Source organism: Myotis brandtii, unplaced genomic scaffold (assembly GCF_000412655.1).
Source record: "Myotis brandtii unplaced genomic scaffold, ASM41265v1 scaffold431, whole genome shotgun sequence".
NCBI classification, from domain to species: Eukaryota; Metazoa; Chordata; class Mammalia; order Chiroptera; family Vespertilionidae; genus Myotis; species Myotis brandtii.
This window is the reverse complement of record NW_005366486.1, coordinates 1,003,294-1,015,577: the sequence shown is the minus strand read 5'-3', so window position 1 is coordinate 1,015,577 and position 12,284 is coordinate 1,003,294. Positions and strand designations below refer to the sequence as shown.

The following is a 12,284-nucleotide window of genomic DNA, read 5'->3' as shown; positions in this document are numbered from 1 at the left end:
CGGCCTCTCCACGTGGCTGGGCGCGCGCTCCTCCTCCCCGGGAGGCCCGAGCGGGGGTCTCCCCGGCCCCACGAGGGTGTCCAGGTTCTCTGTGGACTTGTCGGTATCAGTGGCCAATGACAGGTCCGAGGGGCTCTTCTCGTCGCTGCTCCCGATGTGCAGCTCGTCGAGGGTGTCGTTGTCATCCGTGTCTGAAAGCTGGAGGCTGACAGCCACGCGGCCCCGGCTGCGGGGACCCCCCTCTCTCTGTCCCTGAGGCACCTGCACACGTGGGCACAGCTGCCTCTCCGAGGGACAGCTGCCGGCACCGCTGCCCAGCTTTTCGGGTCTCTCTCGGGGGTAAACGCCTTCTGAAAAGTGTCTTCCGTTCAGCTCCCAGCTGAACAGGCTGTCGGAAACGCTGTGGGTCAGCTGACAGCCATGCAGCCTGCAGGCCTGGCTGGGAAAGGCCTGGGCCCACGCTAAGGAGGCAGAGTCCTCATCGGCGTCCTCGTGGGAATCTGTGTCATAAACAAATGCCTGGTGGGGCTCCTTGCAGGCGTCTGCTGTTTTGCAGGGGGGGTGTCATAAACAAATGCCTGGTGGGGCTCCTTGCAGGCGCCCCTCATGTCTGCTGTTTTGCAGGGGGGATGCTCCTTGGGGCTACTCTTGATTCCTGGAGAATATATTCCTTCATTGGAGTTCATGCAATCTTTATAGCCCCATTTGGTTATCACGGAGGGGGGTTCAAGTAACACTGTTCGCTTCTGCAGCTTTCTCAGTCCTTCCAGAATGTGGCTTTCCTTGATTCGAGTCAGAGGTAGTTCGTCGGTGGGACTAGCAAAGCCACTTGGGAGCGAGGAGTCAATACTTAGCCTTTTATCCCAGTTTTGTGATGATGGCTAGGAAGGAAAAGCAGAGATCAGAAAGGATAGAGTCCTGTGGATCACACTTTTATAACGGAAGTCCATCCCTGAACTTCCTTTGTTCTAGTGGCTGACAAATATTCACAATACATGCATACATGAATTAATGCAACTTAATTAACTATGAAGCAGATTTCTACTTTGACAGGCTCTGAGCTAAGCAGTATATCATTTAAAGAAGTAGAGAATAAGGACCTGCCCTCAAGCAGCATGCACCGGGCAGAGCAGAGGGCTTGAGCACATATAACTGAAAGTCAAGGGCACAAATGGGTGCTCTAGAAGTTCAGGGGAGAGAGACCATATGTCTGTTTGGATAAAGCTTGAAAACCACATAAGGTAAGTTGTTGCTTTTTAAAAAACCTACCTAGCCAATGGCTAGGTTTGCTTTAGTTTAAAAATGGGGAGAATGATTTCCAGGAGAAATGTGATAGCAAGGATCCAAACTGGGAAGGTCCATTTAAGGTACATTTAGGGAATAACCAAAGACAGTTTGGCCTCAGTGTACATGAGAGGTCGAGGATGAATGGAAAAGTAAGTTAGCCCATGTCTTTATGGTACCTTCCATTCTAACTCTGGATGGTTACAACGTCATGTGACTTCATGACTTTGACAGGCAGGGAACACCTGGGAAATACACCCACACAAATAGCAGTGGGCATTTGCTGTTAGAACCCATAGTGATGATTCACCTACTAACTGAGAAAAGTCAATTTCCTGTCCTCAGACATTATCCAATACTTGGGTTAGTTTTGGAGAAGAGACCAAGAAATGACATAGAAAAAATATACTGCATTCTACACAGACATTCATATGTTTTCATAGTATTGCTAACAGGAAATGGAAGGGCAGAGGAGGGAACTAACCTTGGCTAAGCACCTGTTGTGTACCAGCCACTTACATAGCACTTTGACTTAATTTTCAGAACAACACCATGAAGGACACATTGCCATCTGTTTATTAGGGAGGAACCTGAAGTTCAGCAAGATCAGTCTGTTGGAAATCACACAGCTAAGGAAGAGCTGGTACAAGGGTGTGAACTCTAGTTTCCTGGGTTCTTCCTACGACTGACTTCCAAAGTGGCCATGTGGGGCTTTGAACCCAGGCAGTCTGGCTCTGGGGCCTGCACAACTTTACCTCGATGCCGTACCGCCGGAGTCAAGCTCAGTTTCTCTTCTCCCCTCTATATCAGTCAATGTCATAATAGAGATCATAGGTTATCGCCGCACCTCTCTCCAACAGAACGTGCAGTTTAATCACAAACCAGCACGCAGGAGATCTGGTGGGATGTGGGCACTGACCTAATGCCTTTTTTTAAGGCTGTAAAATTAATGGTGAAGAATGTCACCATTAATTCTTCTTGACAAAGAGTGCAGTTACCATTGGCATCTCCACACCAGCTAACCTCTGTCCCATAACTCTCAACACTAACCATGTGCTCATAAGCAGAGGTTGAAAATGTGTCAGACGCTTACACTGGAATCTCAGCTTTTCAGTAAGCTGTGAACATTTGTTTACATCTAAGAGATTTTCATAAAAATTACTCTTGCTATCAACAATATATATATTGTTTATCTGTGTTTTATTTGTTATTTTCTTTTTTAAAAAACATCCTTATTGTTGAAAGTATTACCTATGTCCCCATTTTTCCCCCCTACTGATCTCTCCCACTCCTCTTCCCCCACCCCCCAGGCATTCACTACCCTATTGTCTGTGTCTATGGGTTGTACATATATGCATATGAGTTCATTGGCTGATCTCCCTCCCCCATTCTCCCCTCCCCGGCCTTCCCTCTGAGGTTTGACAGCCTGTTTGATGTTTCTCTGTCTCTGGGTCTATTTTTGTTCATCAGTTTATGTTGTTCATTAGATTCCACATATGAGTGAGATCATGTGATGCTTATCTTTCCCTGACTGGCTTATTTGGCTTAGCATAATGCTCTCTAGCATATTTTCTTTAAAAAATTCTTCAGGGTCAGAAGGGCTGCGGATAGATGCTCTTTGGTGATGCTTCCCCTCCACCCTCCTCTTCCCCTGCACCATTAAAAGTCCTTCGGAAATCAGAGAAATCCTGTCATTGAGTTTGGGAATTATAGGCCGCCCAGTGAGCGGACTGCCACAGCCTGGCTTTCTGAGAATGTCCATGATCTCCACAGTCACATTCACAATAAAGGAGAGAAGACAGGCTCTAAGTACCCAGCAAGAGCTTGAAAAGGCTGCTTTGTTCAACCCTTAGAAGATGTGCTCAGCATCCGGCCATCCACCTGCCTCTCCTCTCCAGAGCCTTCCCGTGCTGTGGTTTAATTCGTCCCAGGGCTAGTGGCTACAAACCTCCCGGGGCCCAGGATCTCTGCCCGGTTCCTCAATCAGCTGTACACAGGAGGTTATGGTACTCAATAATGTGAGAAAAGTTTGGAACAATTTGGAAACTTGAAAAAAAAAAAAGCACGAGTCCCTGTGGGAGAGACCACGGGCGGAGCTGGCAGGTCCCACAGGCAGCTTCATTCTTTGCAGAGTTGCTCTGGGAGCAGTTGGCTGAAAATGCTGCCGAGGCAGGGGCTTGGGTTTAATTCACAGTCCTTTCCTATTTCTTGACTGGACTACAGTTCTGCACATTTTTTTAAAGGACATTCTTGGTCTTATTGGGAACAAATCCATCCCAACAATTGGAACAACTCCTCCAAGTTTTGGGCTGATTCAACAAGGCTGGTGTAGCTGAGTGGTTAAGAGTGAAGGTTCTGGAATCAACAGCCCAGCTCTGCTACTTGCTGGCTATGAAATCTTGAGCTAGTTCCTTAATTTCTCAGCATCTCAGTTTCCTCATCTATAAAATGGGGGAGTAGGGGTGCTATTTAATAAGCTATCCTGAACGTTAAATGAGCTAATACCTAGGAAGTGCTAACAAAACTGTGTGGCACACGGTAGTTACTCATTAGGCCAAATTGCTCCATAGAGGGCAGGCTAAGTATATCATGTGGGCTTTCTTTCTGTTTCTAAACATAACAGCACTGTTTCTAAACATAACAGCACTAAAAAGGTATACTTGTTGACTACAATATACTACCATTGGCTATATATTTATTCATATGTAAGTTAATATTGTATTCACATTCAAATTCATATTATATATATTATATTTATTATTATATATATTATATAAGTTAATACTAAATGAGTACCTGGCACATAGTAAGAACTGTAGAAGTTCCTTAAGTCATATGAATTTGAGCTGTTGTTGTAAGACTGTGTCTAGTTTGCTGGATCCCTGAGAACTGGGACTTCCCTCTGTGCCATGTGACAGGTGTGCTGCTACACCATGGCCATTCTGAGCCAGGACCCTGAAATCTCTGGATCACGGCCACCTGAGTGTCCTAAGAACCTTATTGCTACATTTTCAGGAAAGACGTTTCCCTAGAAGATGAAAGATTGTTCTAATTAAATAATTTCAGCCAAAAGGTAGAAAGAAAATAACAAAAAAGGCTCTGAGAGGAAGAAAAAGGAGGAGTGTGAGGGCAAAACAGCAGAGCAAGGAGCTCTGGGAGCCAGTGGCAAAGAGAGGGGACATCCCTGACCATCTTCCCAGTTGGTTGAGAGCCAGGCCCCTAGCAGTCATTATTCACAACCCCAAACATCTCCTTCAAAGGAACAGTTTTGATAATGCACCAGACCGCTAACTTTGTATTAGAAGTCTGAGTCCAAGGGAATAAGCCCCAAATTCTAGTTTAAAATCCCTTCCTGAGTTATTATTCAGGGTATGACAAAGTTACCCCCTCACCAATATTTTCTGGAAGTTAATGGAATTTTCTGGTTTTCATGCTTCTGAAATTGTAAACTTAATTTATAAGAATAATAAAAAAATGACCTCCAAACAGTCTGATTTGGGGTTTCTATTCTCATTTACTCTTGGCTTTTCTTCAACATTAGGAAACTGAAAAAACAGCTATTTCAAATACTTGGCTTACACCACTGTGCAAAGATACTTGTAAAAAGCATGAAGGAATCTCCGGTTGTGTGAGCCCACTTTGCAGATGGGACTCATTACAGCGGTAGAGTTATTTGCAAGCCTGGTAAAGGGACTCCCGGCATCGAAATAGGGACATGCGGATCTTCACTGAGCCCTGGTGCCGGTCATCTACCATGGTATTTTCTTTCTCTATCATGCTACCCTCCAATTTATAGTCAATTAGTTGTGTGACTTCTGACAAGTAACTTAACCTTTTATGAGGCTATAGCATTGAGTAGAAAAGGTTAATATAATATATGCTGTTTTTGAGCACTGTATTTTTACAAAGTGAACAATACTTCCAAAATTCTGGCCATTTATTGAGATAATCTCCCATTCTCCCTATTCTCCAGGAAAAAAAGAAGCAAAATTCTCTTGTCACTCTCATGGGATGCTCAGTCTGGAGTGGTGTGGCAAGTGGTCTTGCTGACTCATTAGCACTGAACAGTAACAGGCCTCTCTGAGCAACACAGTGATGGGGAATGTTCATAAAGCTAATGGGAAGCGTCTGAGTTGGTCTGTAGCGTGGACAGTTCCATCAGGCCAGGGCTCCAGGTTCCAGGCTCCACCGAAGCACAGAGGGAACTGTCTTCGTCTTCCCAACTCCCTCCCACGATGTCCAAGTCAGTGGGGATCAAATCAACATTCCACTCCTCACGTGCTGTGTGACTTCTGACAAGTAACTTAACCTTGTGTGAGCCTGGTTCCTCTGCCTCATAATGGGGACACCGTTATCTCCCTACATAGTTTTTGTGAGGAGTAAATGAACAGGTACTCAGAAAAATGGTAATTTCTTTCTTAGCCCTCCCGCCCACCTCCCACCTGCTTCTAGAAGATTATTTCCTAGTTCACTCTGACGGTGATGCGCCTTGAAAGGAGGCCTTACCCTTCTCCTGAGGTTCTTCCCATCGTGCCATGTGCAGGAGGAGCCGCTGGAGTACTCGCTGCAGGTGCTGGAGAGAGACAGCTCACTGCTGCTGCAGCGACTGCGGGGACAGAGGTGCCCGGGGAGGACAACCCCCACGCCAGGGCCTTTCAAAGCAGGGGCTCCTGACTTGGCACTCAGCTGGCATTCCTGAAAAAGGAGGAAAGCTCTGAGCTGGGGCTTGGCTCAGGGGACAGGAAATACCATCCAACCTCCTACTGAGGCAGAAGTGAATAGAGCAAACCAATCTCTCAGAGCTACAGTTTTCTTTTTAAAAAGTGAATCATGACAATACTGCCTGCCTTCTAGGGTTTACTGCAGGGACCAGCTGGGGTTCTAGGTGGGAAGCATATGGCACAGTATCTGGACTAGGTAGTGCCTGATTCTTGAGAGCTACCATCGTCATTAGGTAGAAGGTCACAATGGAAGTTGCCCATTTTATCCAGTCATGCTGGTCAAGGAAGAAGACTGGTATCAAAACATGACTCTGATGCTACAAAAGGAAGAAACCAGAGTCATATCTTTGGCTGGAGTTTAAGAACATGAGTGCTGGACTAGGAGCCTAGCACCTGGTACACACTGCCACAGACAGGAGAGCTTGAGCAAGGAACACAGTTGGCTTCCACAGACTCCATGGACCTGGTAGAGTGGGGCAGTTCTACCAGAATACCCCGTGGCCCCTTCCGGCTCTGATGCCTCATGCTAAGTCAGGAATCCGATGCCGGGGCATTTCTGTGCCACCTTCCAGGAGGCCAAGCACAGTGCAACACCAACCTCAGGACTAAGGAGGTTCTGAAAGATAATGGGACTTTCATATCAGTTGGCTGTCCAAATGGTAAAGGCTGTCTTATCAAATAGATCTGGTACCCAGGCCGAAGATCCAGGTGGTTCAAATTCTAGTGGGTCTGCACGAGGCACGGGTGACAAAGTTGTAAACATCCCAGCTCTTCTTCACAGCCTCTTTATGGGCCCCTCACGTAACAGATGAAGCAACATAAACTGGACAGGCTAAATTAATTGAGCACCCGACCATGGGAATGGACTCTCTCCATTACCGTCTAATTCCGCTCTCCTATCTATGTAAAGCTTTGTCTCAGGAATACTTAGATGGGGAACCATCTGTCTTTGTGTCACTTGCAGAATGGCAAAGCCTCTTAAGTATGCAATTTATTGACACTTTATAGGTGCCTTTAGTACCCGAGTACTTATCAGTGTCCTCCAAATGCAATTCTAACTGACGGTGACTAAACACCGGCTTGGGGAGTGAAGATAATGCTGTACTGAGAGTACTTGTGGTGAATCTGAAACCCCTACCTACGTACAGAGGGCCTGTCTAATTTGCTGCCTAATCAATATCCATAACGCTTAATCATGCTAGATTTCCACTGTTAGGCATCTGCCTTGCTATCAATACTTCATTTTTGTGGCATAACAATCTCTTTAAGTGATCTTAAAATGACTGAAAAAATATTGTACTACTCTATTCCCCGCCCCCCCTGGAATTTGACTGTAAATATTAATTAAAGGAAAAACTTGTCTTAAACTCCAGCTTTTAATGAGATCTATTAACCCCCCCCCCCCGGAATTTGACTGTAAATATCAATTAAAGGAAAAAGTTGTCTTAAACTCCAGCTTTTAATGAGATCTATTGATATGACCTTGTTTATTGCAGGATGTGACTTAAGGAGAGTTCATATTTGTATCACGACCGATGCCTCCAGTGGTCTTACTGCACAGACACACCTGGCGTCTGGCTTTGGGACTGCGGCCTTGTGGACACCCTGAAGGAACCCTCGGAAATGTCACATTGGGCGTCACTTCTGCGGCATGCTTCCTGTGTTCTCATTCTGTTCTCTCATATTTGGTTGCCTGAGTAAGCATGTGGGGGTTTACTGAGGACTAGCTTTGCACGACCACCCAGACCTAAGCCTCCCCAATGGCCCTTTTCATACTCTGCATGGCTTCATTACAGTTTATATTCCACCTTTTCCCAAGATACTGAAGCTTATATTTCCCACGTATCCCTTCCCGATACACTTATCAGCATTATTGTTATTGCCACCTCACTCCATTCCTAGGCCTCTTTTAACAAGGAAGCTTTTTTGCCCCGTTGTTGCCCATGTGTGCACCCATGGCTTAGGTGCTGGATTCAGATGACAGGAAGTTAGAACTTGGAAGGTGAGCAGGAGGAGGAAGAAATGGCTGCCTCTCCCTTGACTTTGAACTTGAGATGCCCAGATGTGATAGGAGAGTCTCTAGGAGGTAGGAAAGGCCCATCCATGTCATGGAGGCAGGTGGGGTTGGGATGGTTAAGCAGAAACATGTCCTCTAAGCCAGGCTTTTACACTTTAGTGTGGATGCGAATCATCCAGGGTCTTGTTCAATACAGATTCTCATTCATTCTGAGGTGGGACCTGAGCTGTGGTATTTTTAACAAGTTTCCAGGTACCTCAATGCTGCTGGCCCAGGCTCTGTGTCTTGTGTAGAAAGCCCCTAGGAGCAGCTATGAGAAGGGTCAACCTATTTTGTGGATTTCATGGGAGCATGTTGTGTGATCTCACAGTCCGACATGGGCTGAGCTGAGCAGGACCAACGGTATAAAGGTATGGCCACGGGCAATGGAATGGGAAGTGTGTGTGTGTGTGTGTGTGTGTGTGAGAGAGAGAGAGAGAGAGAGAGAGAGAGAGAGAGAGAGAGAGAGAGATTACAGAGTAATTCCCTGCAAAGAAGAGGAAGCAGCTAGTCCTCCCTACTGGGAAATTCTCCCACCATTCTCCCACCTTAGACAATCGATGTTTGAACTTAATAAGGGACTCAGAATCCCTGACATCACAGCTGTAAAGTGAGCTCTTTTACCTGCTGTTTCTCTCTTCACAGCACATGATTATCATATAGGATTATCTACTCTATTGAGTCACTGTTCTGTGATTGAGCGCTTGAATTCTGAGGCTATTTGTTTTGTTTAAATCCTGGGTTTCCACTTGCTAACTTTGACATTGGGAAAATTACTTAACTCATCCATGCCTCTGTTTCTTTCTTCATAAGTGGAGAGAATGAAAACACCCCTTACATAAGATTATTGTTAATTTTGAACAACTCCTAGTGTATAGCACTGCTTAGTAACTTTTAGGTGTTGCTACTATTATTAAAAACTAGAGGCCTGGTGCACAAAAATTCGTGCACTCAAGGGGGGGTGGTGGTCTCTCACCCTAGCATGCACACTCTCACAATCCGGGACCCCTTGGGTAGGTTCCAGTCCCATCACAGCATGGCTCTTGTTCCCCGGGCCTGCGGGCCTTGGGGGAGGGACCAAGAGGCTAGTCTGATCGCAGCATGGCTCTGGTTCCCCAGGCCTGTAGGCGGGGAGAGGGACCAAGAGGCCAGTCTGATGACAGCATGGCTCCAGTTCCCAGAGCCTGTGGGCTGGGGGTAGGGAACAAGAGGCCAGTCCGATGGCAGCATGGCTCTGGTTCCCTGGAGCCTGTGGGTGGGGGGAGGGACCCAGAGGCTAGTCCGATGGCAGCATGGCTCCATTTCCACAGCTCCCTCCCACCGTCACAGTGTGGGCGACCAGAGTCCACAGCTCCCTCCCACTGCTGCGCCGCAGGTGGCTGGGACCCAGGAGTGACTCCTGCTATGGGCAGCTGGGACCCAGGACTGACTCCTGCCTCGCCGCCGAGGCTAGTCCGATGGCAGCATGGCTCCATTTCCACAGCTCCCTCCCACCGTCACAGTGTGGGCGACCAGAGTCCACAGCTCCCTCCCACTGCTGCGCCGCAGGTGGCTGGGACCCAGGACTGACTCCCGCCTCGCCGCTGGGACCCAGGACTAACTTCTGCCTCGCTAGCTGGGACTGTAGCCTGGTGTTCAGTTGTCCATCCAGACGTTTAGGTTGTGACAGACCCTGGCTCTTTATATATTAGGATGTTTTTATATACATGTCTTGGCTCTTTAACTAAATCATAAATTTAGAGCCTCTCTCAGGGGCCCTGGATGATACTTCTTGACAGGCCATCATTGTCTGACGCCTTGCATGCAGGAGCCGTGATGAGCAACAGCCAACAGAGGGTATGTTTTGTTTCCAGGGATCACTTATGTGAGCTGCCAGAGAGACACGCTAGTAAATACCATCCTCAGTTATCAGTCTCCATCTTTGCCATGTCATTGTGTGGCTGTGGCATGGTGCCACATTCTTATGAGGAACAGAAGAGGGCTAAAGCAGCAGAGAGCTTATTACTGACACTATTGTTAACAGGTACTATGTTAAGTACATTTCATATATTATCTCACATAATCCTCACCACAATCCTCAGAAAAAAAACAACACCCAACCATCATTATGCTCATTTTCAGATGGGGAAACTGAGGCAGTGAGGTGTTAATATCTAAGGGCACCCAGCACATATGATTCTGATGTCAGACCCAGGTCCTAGCCACTATGCTATAGTAAGGCCCTAACAACAGCAGACCTCCTGGGCATATCTACCAAATATCTTACTGCGAAGAGTTATAATTTGTAATAGAAAAATAATAATTATTAAAATTCTTCTTTAAAAAAATGTATACTGGCTTCCACTGCAACATTATCGTATTTTGATTTACTTGGCAAAATACACCTCATTTGCACTATTCAAAGTATATTTTAGATTCCTATCTTGAATCACTCATGTGCTTTAACATCCTTACTGTGAAAAATGCAATACAAAATCCATAATTTTAGCTAAGAAAAAGGATAGAGAGGATGAAGGCAAGAGTTCCTTGGATAAAAACTGCACACTTAAAATATTCCTGACCTTAAGGCCATATTACAGATAGGATGCCATTAAGATATTCATAAATATTTAAAGTGATGGAATTCCACTAAAATTTCATTTCAATCTAACTTGAGAACATTTACCTTTGATAAAGGATATCCTATCTATACTTATAAAAATTATACAGTAAAATAAAAAGCCAGTTATTCACAATGTTCATCTGTCATTGTTTTAAGCAAAAGATTTTTCAATATATATTTATTTGGCTGTGGGTTTTTTTTCCAAGTTACTTTTTAGGTCAACGATACTTAAAAGCCATGCTGGTTAAAGTTTTGCCAAATAAGCACAAAGCTAACCCTAGCTGAAGAAAAAACTGTACAGCCCATGAATTTTTAAAAGTTCATACATAATATATCATGAAAGGAGGATGACTAATATGGAACATGGGCTTTAATAAAAAGCTCCTTGACCATTTCTCAGAGACTCTGAGATGTAATCAATACCCAAAAAGGCATCGTGGGGACAAAGCCAAGATTTATGATATTTTTGCCGAGAGTGACATTTTCCGCTCACTCTCTCAGCGGGGGGCCGTGAGACTGAGTTTCAGAGATCACAGGAAAGCATTTCCTCTGCCTGACAATGCTTCAGTGAGGCACGCTGTGGTTCACTCACGACATTGAACTTGACGGAGGAGAAACAGCCACCTAAACAAGTGTTCTGAAGGCACCGGGGAACTCACGTGCGTCTCAACATCACTTCGTGTCTGTGTCAGACTTCGGCTCCGTTCCACCTCTGCTAGCAAATCTCCGGATGAAAGATCTAAGATGCGTGAGTGAAGTTTCTAGGTGAAAACAAGCAGAAACATTGACTCGTGATGATTTAATTCTTTGTTCCAAAACCCTGCCTTGGACAGGTAAACTTCAAAAGAGTTGACATGTCTCGATTGGGTAATACATATCCTGACTCAAAAGAGTTTATTCTAGTTCGTCGGTGTTCTATATACATGCTTGCGCAAATTACAGCTTATCAACAATAATCACACTTTCACAGTCTGTCAGTCTGTGATGGGAAATAAGCTGCAGGAAAAATAAGTAGTGGCTGGAAAATAAGTAGCAAGAAAACTGCGAACACCCCAACACACTTACTGGCTGGTGTGAAAATTAACTTTTGGTATTCACATGAAAAAACAATCACCATGCTAACCTCATTATGTGGAGCAGTGGTTAAAATCTGAGCAAATGATTATAAAAGTGACCTTATTTCTAAACAGCATTGATCTTGCGAAATCTTCCCATGGACACATTTTAACTCAAAGGCATTAATGTCATCTGTTAGGAACAATTAATGTGAATAGAAAATAATTGCATCAGGGACCTGGGGACTTAGATTTTTGGGCATTAATATTCACACACTCTTTGATAATATGCTCAATTCTTTATTTCGGCTTTGCTTGGGAGGCCTGCTAAACCGGGGACATTTCACTATATTAATCTTTTTACTAATTGCTGAGGCTTTTCTGTGGACATTAAATTTGATCTGTTTAATTGCAAATACAATATAACTTGTGATTTATGTCTAATGTTTCTGCTAGGCTGCTGACATTTTAAAAATGGTACGTGCAGCCTGGCTTCTCTTGGTTACAACTTTTGTGACTTCGGACAGTAAAAATATCGAATCGAGTGAGTAAATAACAGGGCGAAG

At 45.1% G+C, this 12,284-nt stretch overlaps 1 protein-coding gene across 1 annotated transcript in view; it reads right to left on the bottom strand.

Annotated features, from left to right (window-relative positions):
- The window catches only part of NCKAP5 (NCK-associated protein 5), an 890,249-nt gene that overhangs the window by 125,483 nt on the left and 752,482 nt on the right, over positions 1 to 12,284 (bottom strand). The window contains exons 11-12 of the mRNA XM_014546136.1: positions 11,323 to 11,424; positions 5,791 to 5,979 (exon numbers count right to left, since the gene is read on the bottom strand). Coding sequence (XP_014401622.1) covers positions 5,791 to 5,979; positions 11,323 to 11,424 — 291 coding nt within the window. The remainder of the gene's footprint in view (positions 1 to 5,790; positions 5,980 to 11,322; positions 11,425 to 12,284) is intronic.